At 36.8% G+C, this 15,763-nt stretch overlaps 1 protein-coding gene across 7 annotated transcripts in view; it reads right to left on the bottom strand.

Moving 5' to 3' along the window:
- Positions 1-22: 22 nt before the first annotated feature.
- The window catches only part of PALS1 (protein associated with LIN7 1, MAGUK p55 family member), an 84,230-nt gene continuing 68,489 nt past the window's right edge, over positions 23-15,763 (bottom strand). For all 7 annotated transcript variants that reach the window (XM_047738424.1, XM_047738418.1, XM_047738422.1 and 4 more), the window contains 6 exons: positions 15,309-15,380; positions 14,223-14,294; positions 11,295-11,462; positions 10,177-10,379; positions 9,264-9,374; positions 23-2,884 (listed from right to left, as the gene is read on the bottom strand). In XM_047738424.1, coding sequence (XP_047594380.1) covers positions 2,708-2,884; positions 9,264-9,374; positions 10,177-10,379; positions 11,295-11,462; positions 14,223-14,294; positions 15,309-15,380 — 803 coding nt within the window. In that variant the 3' untranslated portion in view covers positions 23-2,707. The remainder of the gene's footprint in view (positions 2,885-9,263; positions 9,375-10,176; positions 10,380-11,294; positions 11,463-14,222; positions 14,295-15,308; positions 15,381-15,763) is intronic.

Below are 15,763 nucleotides of genomic sequence, written 5' to 3'. Positions count from 1 at the left end.
AAACACAGGACGTACTCAGTGGTTTTATTTGAAATATAATTTTACTTTGTTTTCACAATACAGTGTGCAGTATGACAACTCAAAATAAGAGTGCAGATACAAGTAAGAGTACAAAGGAGGATTAACAATAGATGTCAGAAAGGTTACCTTTTATTAAGGCTAAATCCCTGGTTTATAGTTTCCATACACATTCACAAAATTACATTCAAATTATTCCTTATCAGTACTTATTCCTTAGGCCATAAGAAAAGGAAAAAAGAAAATCCAGACATTACATTTTTCGTGTAAAGCAAATCTGGATTAGTCTAAATACTATTCTTTTGCATTTGTTCTGACTTATGAAAACTTAGCAAGGGAAGCTATTTCCTTATTTGAACTAATGTGAATTTCATTAACTACTGCTATCATTCCGTTAAATGGATGACACCTCTCCCACATTGGAGTCTCCAGTCAGAGCCACAAAGGACAGGAAATGGAACTGGCCAGAGTGGCTGGATAACTGGGTGTATTAGCAAGGCTTTTTTTCCTTTTTTTTTTAAGGGAGCCAGCCACTAAGTTTTCACTTTGTTTAGGGATTGTGTTGAATATCAACACATCCATGTCACTGAGACTGAGAAAAGTTTGGGATAGAAAAATTTCTATCCCTCTCCCATTGCTGATAAGAACTATAGGACTTCACTGACTCCCAAATTCTCTTGTCAGCTAAGAGTATTGTATGACATGGCATGTGCCTCGGTGTAGGGGCTTTGTTTGTGAAAGCACATGGCCCTCGTGTGGCTCTACGGTCTGCAGGCTAACTCCGGAACCGGCACAACAGCTGCTTAAACTGCCAACCTTTTAGATCTTAGGGCTGAAAACAGTTGTCAGTTACGAAAAGCAGCTCATAAAACTCCACTGTCTACCATAGACTACCTTTCATTCCTTAAGAGAAAGTAAACTGGAAAACTGAAAAGATTAAGTGCTAATATTGTTGGTTTTCTCTGTCCTAAACTGGAGTGTTTCAGATCTGTAAAGAAAGTATGGCAACTCCTCCCCTGACCCAGGAATGTTACTTTCTTTCTAAGGAACGGTTATCTTGAAAGTATTTCCATATAAGACACATTGCAGCCAACTTGAAGGCCATGCAAATTTGAACAGAAAAGGCAACATAAACTATCTACATTTGTTCAAGTAAAATTACATAGAAATCAAATATATACACGACAATGAGACAAACTACTCATTAAAAACAATTGTTTACGTTAAATTAAGTGACAACTCCATGTTATTCCAGTGTTTGCTTTGGGAACAGGAAATGCTGTAGCTAAAGTCATAAAAATAAAATCAAGACATTCACATTTGAGGTCCTTTGACACATCACACCATCCCTAAAGGCTTGAAAAGACTACAAATTAACTTTCCATACCAATTACAGAAGTTGAATTTTAAAGCTACAGCTATAGAGACAGTATGAAAATCCCATTAGCTTAAACATTTATGATTTAGCAAGACATTGCATTCTGGTCATTAAGAGGCAGAACTTGATAGGATAAAAACTTGCTTCTGTATGCTTAACTCCCCGCCCCCACCTATGTTCTTTTCCTATAATGTTCAAATGACTTTCAGGTCATCCTTTCCTTGTGATCTCAAAGTCAGTTGTTACAGTATCTTCCTTTGGGTATAATTTTATTCCAATGCTAAATGAGTTATCGATGACCATTTGTCAACCTATTAAATATTAGTATACAGTACAGCAGCTATATTCCTCCCACATTTCATCCCACAATTCCAGTTTATTACTTATATATGGCACAGTCATCAAATTATACTGTGCTCATATATAAAAAATGCAAAACTGTCAAATGTGCTGTGTCCTCTCATATATATGAAAAACGATTTGCATCATGAGGAAAAACTAACCATCAACAGTTTATATGACCATCTGCCATTCATAAAAGTGTAACTTACACATTCTATTGTACTATGCAGATCACAGAAATGATGCAAGGTTACAGAATCACTTGTGACGATATAAGCAAAAACTTCAGAAAATCGTTAAAAAGATATTTAATTAGATCAGAATCTGTTGAGTGTGCCATGAAATCTGATCCACATAGTCTGAGCTAAAAAACTGGTCTTTCTAATGGAATGTTTCAGAATTAAAAGACACATAAATGAATTTAAGCCTAACAGAATAGCTTGAGACCAAAGTGGCACCATTTTAGGAAAATACTTCTGATGACAAAACAAGCCTTCTAACCAAATACTGTCCTGCCCGGTACACGGAAGCACAGTCGTCCCCCACCTCACCCCATTCCCATGAAGTCCTTTAAGTTAACTGTTAAATAGCATCAATATTTATAACTATGTGAGACATGGACCATTGTATATATACAGACAAGTTTTTCATGGAAATAGGACCAGGCAGAAAAGATCTAGTTAGGTGAAAACATAATTAAAACATTTTTATAGGGATAAAATGGAACTGGTCTATTGAAAGCTTCCATTTAGAATCCTCAGAGGAGGCAAGAATCTCAAGCCACGTCCAGAGAATAAAGACTGCTATGCACAAATTGCCTAAGGGGATTTTCTCACTAGTTTGAGATCAAAGAACAGGTCTACAGCTTATTTGGCCTGCTACCTCAGGGTCTTGCTGAAGTATCAGGGCTCTCTTCCTAGTGGCAGTTTGCCAGATAAGTCCAATCATACCACAGAATGGATGTTTCCCTCACCTCAGCCAAGTGGACGGTACCCACTGAGGTTCAGTATCAAGTTTGTTAATTAACCTAAGCAATTCCTGATAGGCTTTATCAAGATCTGAATTCACAATTGCCGTGTCAAAGTAGTGGCCATTGTTCTGCTCCATTTCTCTAGTCTTCTCAATGATTTCTCTCAACTCTTCAGGCTGTAAAGAGAATACAAAAAACAGGTAATTCCATTCCTTAAAAGTACACAATGAGTCACAGGTAACTGAAGAACAAAAAATGGCCGCCTGTTGCTTACTGTCTGTCAGAATATGCCACTTCAGGAGCTCCTCTTCAACCCTGTCATAGCCTCTGAATTCCTTTGCTCTGGTGTCTTCAGGACTCATACTGAATCATTTGGGACTCAGTACAACCTGTTCATACTGCTACTCAAGTTTTTATGTATTTGTTTTACTCGCTAGAGGCTTCAAGAGCAAAGACTGTTACTAAGAATCCCCCACAAGCATTTGTTTTCTAGCATTTTAAGGCATCATCACCTTTCCTTTACAAAAAAAACCATCTTTTGTAATACAGAGTGAACCTTTCAGGTTGAAGCAAGGTTGGTAGGACCCAAAATGCCATCTACTCTTGGCTTTATAAAGATCTGCTGTCCTTTTAGATCTACTGCAGAGTTCGGCAGGGTAAACATCATGGGAAAAGAAAAGGACCAATAGAATGGGTATCTTTCCATAAAAACACTGCCGGTCAAGCCAAATTTAATCATCTAATATTCTGGGGGAGTTACTTGGCTAGCTTCTCTGTTTGCAGTACACAAAGGAGGTCTTTAAAGATGCAAAAAAGTATCCTAAGGAGAGTTTGGGAAATGACACAGATCAGGCTACTTTAAAACAATGGGTAAAGGAAACAGCTGTTTCACAAAGACGAGCAGGTAGTGAGGTAGGGTATGAAACTTAGGGAGAATCCCCTGATTACCAGGCACATGTGTTCAACAAAGTAAAATTACCCCCAAAGCACTCGTCAATGAAGAGAACTCACTCATAAGTCCAAATGTTTCTGATAAAAAAGTCACACACCAATACTATATTGGACCCACAGTACAAAACAACTTACTCAACTGGTTGATCTTCTGCAACAGTAGGAAGACATACTAAAAATACAACTACTCCGGCCTGTCCTGAAGCAGTTTCTTGTGTGGCTCTCTAATTTTCATTCTGGAATGTTGTGCATCTGGCTGTGGTACACAGAATCCTTTGTTTCCTAGGGACTCTACCACACCATTATAAGTAACTAAACACACTGTAACATTCTTGCTAAAGCTTAGGTCTATTCAAATCTCAAGACTATCGACAGAACATTCCAGAAAGTCAAAACAGAATCTAAACTGTGGTGCTAGAGTTGAAATGTAAAGCCCTACATCTCACATAGATTCACAGAAAGAACAAATCCACCTAGTTTTTCTTTATTAAATTTAAGGCATTATTTTCTCTTTTGCCAAAATGGCTTATACCATTTATTTTAATTTAGGTTTTAATTTTCTCCTGTTTTTCAAATTACAATTCATGACTAAGATGAAACAAAATGTTTTTGTGGAATAAAAAGGCAGTAAGATACACCACCCTCTATACATTCTTACCGGTGTGCATGGAACGTACACCCAGACAGAACCGATTTTGGATCATAAAATAAGGCTGAGACATTTTTGAAAGATTCACATCTTTATGTATGTTCTCTGATCACAATGGAATTATAAATCAGTAAAATATTTTTTTTAATCTCCAAATATGTGGGAATTAGAAAGTTACATACTTCTAAATAACCCATGTGTTCAAGAAGAAAATGACAAAGGGAACAGAAAAAATGTAAAAATTTGTAGAATGCAACTAAGGAACTGCTTAGAGGGAAACTTCTAACTTCATATTAGAAAAGATGAGGGGTGCCTGGTGGCTCAGGCGGTGAAGAGTCTGCCTTTGGCTCAGGTCATGATCCCAGGGTCCTGGGATTGAGAACCACATCCAGCTCCCTGCTCAGTGGGGAGCCTGCTTCTCCCTCTGCCTGTTGCTCCTCTGCTTGTGATGTCAAATAAATAAAATCTTGGGAAAAAAAAAAAAAAAAAGGATAGAAAAAAAAAGACTTAAAAATCTAAGTTTTCTTTAGAAACTAGACCAAATGCAAATTAAAGCCAAAATGTAAGAATAAAATCAATTAAATAGAAAAGAGACAAATAGTAAAGAAAATTAAAGATAAAAGGTCTCTGACTTAATTTTTTTTTTTTTTTTAGATTTATCTATCTGAAAGAGGGAGAGAGTACATGTATGATGGGGGAAAGGGCAGAGGGAGAGGGAGAGAATCTCAAGCAGACTCCTGCTGAGTGTGGAGCCTGACTCGGGACTCCATTCCACGACCTGAGATCATGACCTGAGCCAAAACCAAAAGTTGGACACTTAACTGAGTCACCCAGGTACCCCTCGACCCCCAACTTAGTTCCTTTTCTTAAGTGTTTAAGTTACTCCTTTTAATTTCCATATAAATTTTAAAAAATCATCTTTTCAATTTCTATAGAAACACCTGCTGGGATTTTTCTTTTTTGGTAGGGACTTTCTTGAGATAGAATTCATTTATGATTCACCTATTTTAAAGTGAATGATTCAAGTGTTTTTAGTATAGTTACAGAGCTGTGCAATCAATATTACAATTTTAGAATATTTTCATCACCCACACCCTCTCCGCAGCCAAAAACCCCCTATCTATAAGCAGGCACTCCCCATTTTCTCCCAACCCCCAGCCCTAGGCAACCAGTAATCTACTTAGGTCCCTATAGATTTGCCTATTCTGGACATCCCATAAAATGGAATCATATGGTCTTTTGTGACTGGGTTCTTTCACTTAAACAATGTCTGTAACATGTATGAGTATGTCATTCCTTTTTATGACTTTTTTTTTTTTAAGATTTTATTTATTTATTTGACAGAGATCACAAGTAGGCAGAGAGGCAGGCAGAGAGAGAGGAGGAAGCAGGATACCTGCTAAGCAGAGAGCCCAATGTGGGGCTCGATCCTAGGACCCTGAGATCATGACCTGAGCTGAAGGCAGAGGCTTAACCCACTGAGCCAGCCAGGCGCCCCTTTATGACTTTTTTGAGACTTATAATAAAGCTGTAGTAATCAAGACTGTGATATTAGCATAAACATGGGATCAAGTCCAGAAATAACCCCCACCCTGCTTCCTGTTCATATTTGAGGAGGTCATTTTTTAAAAATGTGCCAATATAATTCAATGGGAAAAAGAACAGTCTTTTTCAAGAAATGATGCTAGAGCAATGGAACATCTCTATCTGTTAAAAAACAAAACAAAAACACCAAACCAACCACCACCCTTACTTCACTCTGAAACAAAGATTAGTTTGAGAGATTACAGACCTAAAAGTAAAAGCTAACACAAGAAAGTTTTTAAAAGAAAACATGGGATAAAATCTTTGTCATCTTGGAGCAGGCAAGTTGATTCAGACAGTACACAAAAATCATTAACTGTAAGAAAAGTAAAAAAGTGTGCTTCTTTAAACACTTTGAGAAAATATTTATATCAGAATATATACAAGAGTTTTTACTACTCTGTAAGAAAACAAAACAAAACAAAAGATATTTCACAAAAGAATATGCCTAAATGACTACATGAAAAGATAGGACTATCATTAGTCATCAGGCAAATGCAAATGAAAACCTTAATGATAACACTTCACACTTAACTAGAATGGCAAAAATTGTTAACCAACAAAAGCAAAATCTAATAAGGATGGGGAACAAATGGAATCAACTGATTTAAAACAGTTTGGCAGCTTTATACAGTTAAAATATACACTTAACCATTTGATCCAGCAATTCAAGAGAAACCAAAACAGATGTCCACCACGAGACTATGAATGTTTACAGCTGCTTTAATCACACTGGCTCAAAATTGGAAGCAACCCAAATTACTTTTTTTTAAAGATTTTTATTTATTTTTTTTTAATTTTTTTTTTTTAAAGATTTTATTTATTTATTTGACAGAGAGAGATCACAAGCAGGCAGAGAGGCAGGCAGAGAGACAGGAGGAAGCAGGCTCCCTGCTGAGCAGAGAGCCCGATGTGGGAATCGATCCCAGGACTCCGAGATCACGACCTGAGCCGAAGGCAGCGGCTTAACCCACTGAGCCACCCAGGCGCCCAGATTTTTATTTATTTTTAAAATGTATTTATTTGACAGAGATCACAAGTAGGCAGAGAGGCAGGCAGGGAGAGAGAGGAGGAAGCAGGCTCCCTGCTGAGCAGAGAGCCCGATGCGGGGCTCAATCTGGGGACTCTAAGATCATGACCTGCGTTGAAGGCAGAGGCTTTAATCCACTGAGCCACCCAGGCGCCCCAAAGATTTTATTTATTTATTTGATACAGACACAGTGAGAAAGGGAATGCAAGCAGGGGGAATGGGAGGGAAATGCAGGCTCCCCACTGATCAGGGACCCTGGATCATGACCTGAGCTGAAGGCAGACACTTAACAACTGAGCCATCCAGGTGCCCCATCCCAGATAATTTTTAACTGATAAACTGTGATACATTTATAGCTCATGGTCTACCACTCAGCAGTATGAAGGAATGAACTACTACTGTTAGATACAACATTGATGAAACTCAAAAACATGCTAATCAAAAGCCAGATGCAAACAAAGTCTACGGTTCCATTTATGTGAACTTCTAGAAGAGAAAAATAAATCTATAGTGACAGAAAGCAAATTAGTGGTAGCCTAGGGAAGAATGGAGGGGTATTAAATTCAAAGAACGAGAGAATTTTCTGTGATGAAAACGTTCTAAATCTCAACTGGCATGGCAGTGACATGGTATTTGTTTTGCCAAAACTCACTGAATTATACAAATAAAACACATGCATTTTATTGTATATAAAATAATTTCAGTGAAGTTAATTTTTAAAAATTAGAGAACTCTCATTAGAAAATCAAGCATACTGTAAAATGCTAAAACATTTTGGTACTGAGTAAGTTCTTCCTTTAAAAAATATGTATAGTTGGTATCTTTCTAGACCTTACTCAGTTTGGGACAGCTAATTCAAAGTAATAGGATAAATAATCCCATGAGAACACTACCTACCTGAGACCACCAACCCAAAGTTACCTAACATGTTTTTTAATGGTATATAGCCCTTGCATGATACTGAATCCTTGGAGAAGAAAAACGACAAAATAAGTGTGCCTAGTAGAAAACAGAAAAATTAGGCTGAACAAATAGGAGGAAGTACACTCTGGTCCATCCGTTTCCTTAAACAACCATGGTATCTCTGGTCTACCAAAGTAGTTAATGGGCACAGTTTCACAGAGTATTACTTTCGTTTTCTTCATTGTGATCCCCCTCAAGAACAGCCAGTGATCATGTCTCATTTTTTTTTTTTTTTTGTATCCTCCCAAGTGCCAAGAACAGCAGATACTCTGACTCCACTAATTTATGAGCTTACGACTGTGTTGGAAACATGAAAAAGGGGTGAACACTACGTTAACCAGCAGACCTATTTAGCCTGAACAAGGCAACCAGAATTATGCTTATCACAGAGGATGGGAAAATCCTTGACTGTGAATAGTGTTAAGAAGACATTGAAATGTATAACCTCCACATACAGATTGAGTAAGAAATATAAGTAGACCGAGAATGGAAAAAGATCCTGGGAAGGAAGAAAGAAGGTTGGTGGCTATGGTGCACAGCAAAGAATCATGGTAAAGGAATGATATGCTTTTAATGACTTTTAAGGATCTTAAGAGTATTATGATGTGTGTTTACGGCTTTCGAAGAGATTTAGAGCAAATGAAATGAGAAGAACTGAATGATTCCTCCATAAAACAAATATTTAAGAAATCATCAAAAAACAAGGAAAAATATTTGTTACTTTGATATAGTAAGTCACTTGACAGTTTTCATTTCACACATTTAAATAAAGTCAATACTTTCAGACTAACACATTAATTATATTATAGTTTTATTAATAATGTTTAGTAAAATGTGAACTACACCCAACCATGTCCAGCATCTAAAATAATTTAAAAAAAATTTACCATTTCAGATCATGTGAGAAGACCAAAGGGAGAAGACAAACAGAACATAAATTTCAACCAGAGAAAAGCAAGAGCTCCCAACTCTGGTGCCCCACATATGCAGAGTATCTGCAGAGAAAAGTGGGTAATTCCTAAGAATCTGCAGAAAACTTTTTTCTTGGGGTAGAGGGCAGGGGGTTACATAATCCCTATTGGAAATAACACAGAACCATGTGAAAAAGATTAAGGATGTTTTAAGGAATGCCAAAGGTAACCATACATTTGGGATGGCTACAGGAAATACGTGGAGAACAAGAGAAGGCCCCTGCTTTGGAGAGCTGCCACAGTCCCTCCAGAGGCAACAACAGCAATTTTGGGAAAAGTGATATGGCAGAAAGAATAATCAGTTTGAAAGCTCAAGCTGATGTAGCTTTTAAGCACTGTGACATGTTAGGTCATGACTGTTTCATGTTTACTTTCAATGGAACAGTACAACACAGTAATAACTTTACCTTTGGATTCTTGCCCTCCTTGGCCAATAATGCCCGAAGTCTTTCTTGTGAAGGGGGTGCAATGAAGATAATATATGGTTTCAAGTCTGAATTGCGGAGAGTCTTCAAGGACTATTAAAAAAAAAAAGATATACTGGATATTTACAATAATTTTCATTATTTAACTACTTCCCAATAATATACTTGGAATAATAATGTCACTAAAAAAAAAAAAAAAATCGCCTATGAGTGAGTTTCCAACATCTTTGTAACAATTCACAATATTTCCAGATCCTACCATTCACTGTAAGAATATACTATGTACCTAGAAAACACACACACACACACACACACACACACTAAGCTTGCCCTCTTTATATAATGAAATAAAAATGAATGACACTGAAGGTCTACACCTGTGATGCTAAAATATCCTCTATTAAGATCACTTAATGATTATAAAGATCACAAAAAATCAATTTTGGAGGAAGCAGAAATAATATTACCATGTACCAGGGTCTAAATGCAAGTAGAAAAGAAAAAGAAACTCCACACACATACACAAAAGAAGTTCTAGAAAAGTACATCCGAGGAAAAGCAGACTGCTTAATTTAGGAGGCTGGCTTTGACCCCGCCTTTGCCATTGGGTGAGTGTGTGTTTCTAAACTTAAGCACTCTACCAAAATAGGGATTACAAAAATATGCCCTTTTCTATCTAAAAACATTAACTAAGACAATGTGCTTAATGGCTCTAATTTATTTAATAAATATGCTAGCCCAAGTAATATAAGGAATTCTGAAGGCATTTAGTAAAACTATTTATACTTTTCTTATATCAAATGTTTATAACTAAAATAGTAAGAGACTAAGCTTTTTTGTCCATTAAAAAATGTAGAGGATCAGTGGGGAAAAAAAAGATGTATACTTTATTTACCTGCGTACGAAGACTTAGAAGACATATTTTGCCAGAGTTGATCACTTGCCGTACTGAATCTATGCTGGTTCCATACAAATTTTTCTCAAATTCACCATGTTCAATGAACTTTCCAGCTGCAATGTCTGCCTCAAATGCTTGCCGTGAAACAAAGTGGTAATCTCTACCAGCTACTTCGTGGTCTCGCCTACTCCGAGTTGTATCTAGGCAAACAAAATCAGGTAAAAATAACGGGCATGGATCAGAGTAAGGCTGGGGGATAATTCTGCTAGTCAGGGAAAATTTCAATTTTGCAATATAGATGAAACATCAAAAGATGAATTGAGGAAATCTTTTTTTTTTTTTTTTTAAGATTTTATTTATTCATTTGACAGATAGAGATCACAAGTAGGCAGAGAGGCAGGCAGACAGAGAGAGAGGAGGAAAGGAAGCAGGTTCCCTGACAAGCAGAGAGCCCGATGCAGGGCTCCATCCCAAGACCCCAGGATCATGACCTGAGCGGAAGGCAGAGGCTTTAACCACTGAGCCACCCAGGCGCCCTGAATTGAGGAAATCTTAAGAGCCCATGTGTTTAACACTGATTCATTTTATTTATAGACTGAGAAATGAATAAAAGTGTGGTTTTAGTAACTTAATAATAGTCATATTTAATTGCCGAAACACATTTTATGCTTACATTTTAAATTACTTCTCACATTTAAAACACTGCCACTCATTTTATCCTAGTTTATTTCCATTAAGTTTTGTTTTTTTTTTAACCCTCCCCACCCCCTGGGTATTATATAATCTAAACAGAACTTCTATGTTCAGAGATTAGGTCTACATTTCTCTCTTCTGCATCAGTTTAAAAAAACCAGGAACTGATTCCGTATTGAACAGGTCATTTTAAGAAGTCTAAATTGAAATTCATTTTGCAAATAATTAGTACCATAGGAAAAACTGAAGTTTCTCAATAATGACCATTTTGGGTTACAAATTCTCAAAAGAGTTAATTAAAACAAAGTTCCTCTTTCCTGGGCAAAACTGTTTTAATGAACTGGATGAAAAATTTCCCTCCAGTGAGGTTCTAAGGTGGTCAACTGAAAAGCACAGAAAAATGGGAATGCATCCAAACTTACGAGGAACTGCAGATGCAAAGCGGTCTTTTTCTTTGTTCATGAGCCTCTGACGCAATTCATTCTGGCCACAGTTCTGTGGACCAATCAAAATGATAGGTCTTTTCCTATTTGCTGGCTGATGATAAAGTGACATTTCCTCATAAGTTAAGATCTCTTCATTGTCATAATCTTTGAAAAAAAAAAAAAGTTAAGCCCTTCAGATAGAATTATTGCCATGTAATAAAGACACAGATCTTCCAAAACAATTGGAAAGAAGCAAAATTTATTATTAAAAACACTTTTTTAATCAAGAGAAGTAATAACTGGGTAGGATTATATGAATACTTTCCAATGTCAATTATACTTCCCAATACTATGAAAATAAATAAGACAATATATTAATCCTTCTAGAAGCCTTTATTGCTTCTCTTTTTTCATAGTTTTAATGTTTTAATACAATAAAACTACTTGTACTGCTGGTACTGTAAAACAGCTGGTTGGCAGCCCATATTCTGACAGAGGATGGGGCACCAGGGGATGAACTAATGAGAGTATGGTCTGTCATTTTCATAAAACAGGGATACAAATACTAAGAGGGTTGGTTTAAGGATCAGACACAATATATATGCTAAGCGTAATACGGGGCATAGACAAATATTTAAAATAGTGGCTACATACAAACTAGCGTTATCAGAGAAAGTAGGAACACTTTTCTGTGATTACAACTTGAAAACAGTTTGTGCTATCCAAACTTGGAATACTAATACTAACCTGAGGTCATGATTCAAAAAGAGGTATAAATTGTGATAGGTGGGATAACATTCCTAAAGCCCATAATCCAGATGAAATCAGAACGGTCAAGTAGTAAGAAACAAAGGCAGACAACAAGCAGCCTGTCATCTTCCCATGCATATTACTTCCCCTGACCAGGGAAGAGCATCAGCTGTATAGGCACACTCAGCTGTAAGTTCCACGGGTCCAGGCAATCATTTTAGTTTTGCCAGTGCTTAGCACAGAGTGCAAAGCAAGAACTCAAACTGTATTTGTCTAAATTCTAAATCTATATTAGCTTTAAGAACTTAAGCAGATCTTTAACATCTGAACATCAATTTATGAATCCATAATCTCAAGGAATTTATTGTGAAACCTAAACAGATGAAGGCATCTAAAGCATATAGTTACTGTCCCTGGAAAAGAATGGCTATTATAAATGAGTTATTATTAATACAAAATATTCATTATGATGACACCATTATGAACAAAAGTGTAATTCCTGCCCTTCCCAAAATGCTCTGTCCTCTGAAAAATCAGAGTTCTTTCTTGTAACATGTTCAATCAGATTGTGGCGGCATTTTTATTTACAAACACTTAGTTACACATCCGTAAGCTTCAGATTTGCAGACTTTCTATAGCATAATAGCTGTTAAAGCAGAACCAATGTAGTGTGTTTCAAAGGATGAAGAAACAGATATTAATCGCTTATCCAAATACAGAGAAAAGGATTAAAAATTCAATAAATCTTAGCTACACAATGTTTCAGTTAGTATTAATGATGTTTATTTGGAAAAAAAGTAGATTGAACTGCAGATTTAGTTTTAAATGGGGTTTTTCAATAATCTATAACATTTTATTTTCATGTTTAATTTATGCTGCCTGAAAAAAAAATCTGAAGGTATTAAGAGAATAAGACTTATAAACTGTATAAGAAGTTAAGGAGTCCCTTTGCTTAATTTATTTGGCTTCTTTCTGACAAGAACCAAAGCAGGAGTAGCCAATTCTAATGCACTAAAGGATGAACCAAGAAGGTAATGAAAAGCAGTAAAATCAGGTTGAGTTTATAAAAACTGGGTGTGGTGGAAACTGTTGAACTAAGATAGTAGGTACCTAATAGAGAGACAACGTCATCGCTGAGGTCCAGCAGACAGCTGTCACTTGGAAATACATGCCTTGTGTTATTAGAGTCTTTGATATGAAGAGACATTATACTTAAACATTTTTTTAATTTTAGTAATAAAACAAAACAACTCTATGTACCTGACTCAGCCAGCAGGGAGCAGGTTCTGTGGAATGGGTTGCCTCAGTGACATGAGTTATTATACACAAAATAATCATTTTTTACTTAAAATACAATTATATTGTTAGATTTTGTTTAGAGGCATCTATTAATTTCACAAAGAATTTAAGTAGGATAAACAGAGGAAACTATCAATATTAACACTGTATAATGTTAAACTGTACTTTAATTTTTATGTCAGTTTTTCTCTAAGTTCAAAATGCTGCATTATTCATAGGATTCCAAAAGAAAACAATTTCTGTGAAATGACTTTCTTAAGCACATCTTACATTAAGAAGCAAAAGAGGATAAGAAATATAACTCTCTGAAAAACAGAAGTTTAATTTATTTCAAGTGTTAGATATGGACCTCTTTCAGATATAAATCCAGGTATATCTAAGAGTAGAACTCACCATCATTTTTGGTAGGGGAGAACAGGGATGCAGTGGGGAGAGAGAGGGGTAGAGGGGAGGGAGAGAGAGAATCTTAAGCGGGCTCCACACCCAGTGTAGAGCCCAACTCAGGGCTGATCTCACAACCCTGAGATCATGACCTTAGCCAAAATCAAGAGTTGGACGCCCATCTCCGTGATATGAGGAAGTTGAGAGGCAGTGTAGGGGTTTTGGGGGCAGTAAAGAATAAATGAAAAAAGATGGAATCAGGAGGAAGAAAAACTGTAAGAGACTCTTAATCTCATAAAACAAACTGAGGGTTGCCAGGAGGAGGGGGGTCGGGAGAGGGTGGTGGGGTTATGGACACTGGGGAAGGTATGTGCTATGAAGTGTGTAAACCTGGTGATTCACAGACTTGTACCCCTGGGGTTAATAATACATTATATGTTAATTAAAAAAAAAGATGTCCAACTGACTGAGCCACCCAGGTACACCCAAACTCACCATCATTTTTATTGGCATTATATAAAACCTTTTTCCTCTTCTTTTTATTCTTCTTTGCACACCACAGTTTTCCTGTTGAACAATTAAAAGCATAACTGTAAATGTGGTACTTGCTTCCTTGAACAAAGCTACATATTTGAAATTGAAGAACTCAAGTAGTTTTATTTATTTATTTATTTTAGATTTATTTATTTACCTGACAGAGAGAGATCACAAGTAGGCAGAGAGGCAGGCAGAGTGAAAGAGGGAAGCAGGCTCTCTGCTCAGCAGAGAGCCCAATGTGGGGCTCGATCCCAGGACCCTGAGACCATGACCTGAGCCAAAGGCAGAGGCTTAACCCACTGAGCCACCCAGGCGCCCCTCAAGTAGTTTTCCTTTTAAATTTATAAATACATACTGTTGTACAGAATTATTTTCAGGGAAATAGTTATAATTTTCCATTAGTCTCACATTACAGATGATTTTTTTTTTTCTAATTTCTAAAAAATGTTATTTATTTATTTATTTGAGAGACAGAGTGAGACAAAAAACAAGCAAGCATGAGAGTGGGGAGGGTGAGAGGGAGAAGCAGAGGGAGAAGCAGACTCCCTGCTGAGCAGGAAGCCTGATGCAGGACTTGATTCTGGAACTCCAGGATCATGACCTGAGCCGATGGCAGTCACTTAACAAAATAAGCCACCCAGACGCCCCTGCAGATGATCTTTAGTACTTAAATCCTGTCCTTTCTTTAGAGTTCTAAGATAATTAGCTTTGCCTCTCATATCACTCTTACCATGAATACATGTATTTTGACAGTTCTGATATGTAATCTTTAAAAAAGATTTAAGAGAGAGAGAGGAGGAGTGAGCTAGCATAAGCAGGGGGAGGGGCAGGAGAGAGAGAATCCTCAAGCAGACTCCCCAATGAGTGAGGAACCCAACGTGGGGCTCCATCCCAGGATCCTGAGATCGTAATTTGAGCTGAAATCAGGAGGCGGCTGCCTAACCAACTGAGCCACCCAAGCGCCCCCTGGTATGTAAATTTAAACAAAGTTCCAGATGGAGACCTAAGAAGCCTTTCATTAATGTCAAATATTAAGTGTCCAACCTGATTTTTCTGGCTCCTTGTCTTCTTCTATGGTTTGCTTCATGGCTTCCCTTTGCTGCTGAAAGCTTTTCCCTTAATAGCAAAAAGAAAAGAGAGTAAAATATAAGACAAAAGAATATAAGATTTTGTTTTTTAACCCAGGGGAAAATACCAGAACCAACTCTTTGGTTACATTCCCTTTTAAATCTTTCTGCCACCATATGAAAGTATGTCAGCTATGATTATAAGCCTCCAAATGTTTAAAGTATTAGGTTTCAACCTATCAACCAATCCTAGGACAGGTATTACTAGAATATAGATATATCATCTATTAGAAAAGATAAGAAACCAGTGTGAGAAAATCTAATAACTCAATTTTTACAAAGCTTTCACTGTGTATTCACTATGTGGAAAGTACTATGCTAGATCATTTAGAATTATCTCAAACAAATTAATTCTAGGAGTTAACTTCACAA

This window comes from Lutra lutra, chromosome 7 (genome assembly GCF_902655055.1).
Source record: "Lutra lutra chromosome 7, mLutLut1.2, whole genome shotgun sequence".
Taxonomy (NCBI): domain Eukaryota; kingdom Metazoa; phylum Chordata; class Mammalia; order Carnivora; family Mustelidae; genus Lutra; species Lutra lutra.
The sequence above is the reverse complement of the archived record's forward strand: the minus strand, read 5'-3'. Positions and strand labels throughout refer to the sequence as shown.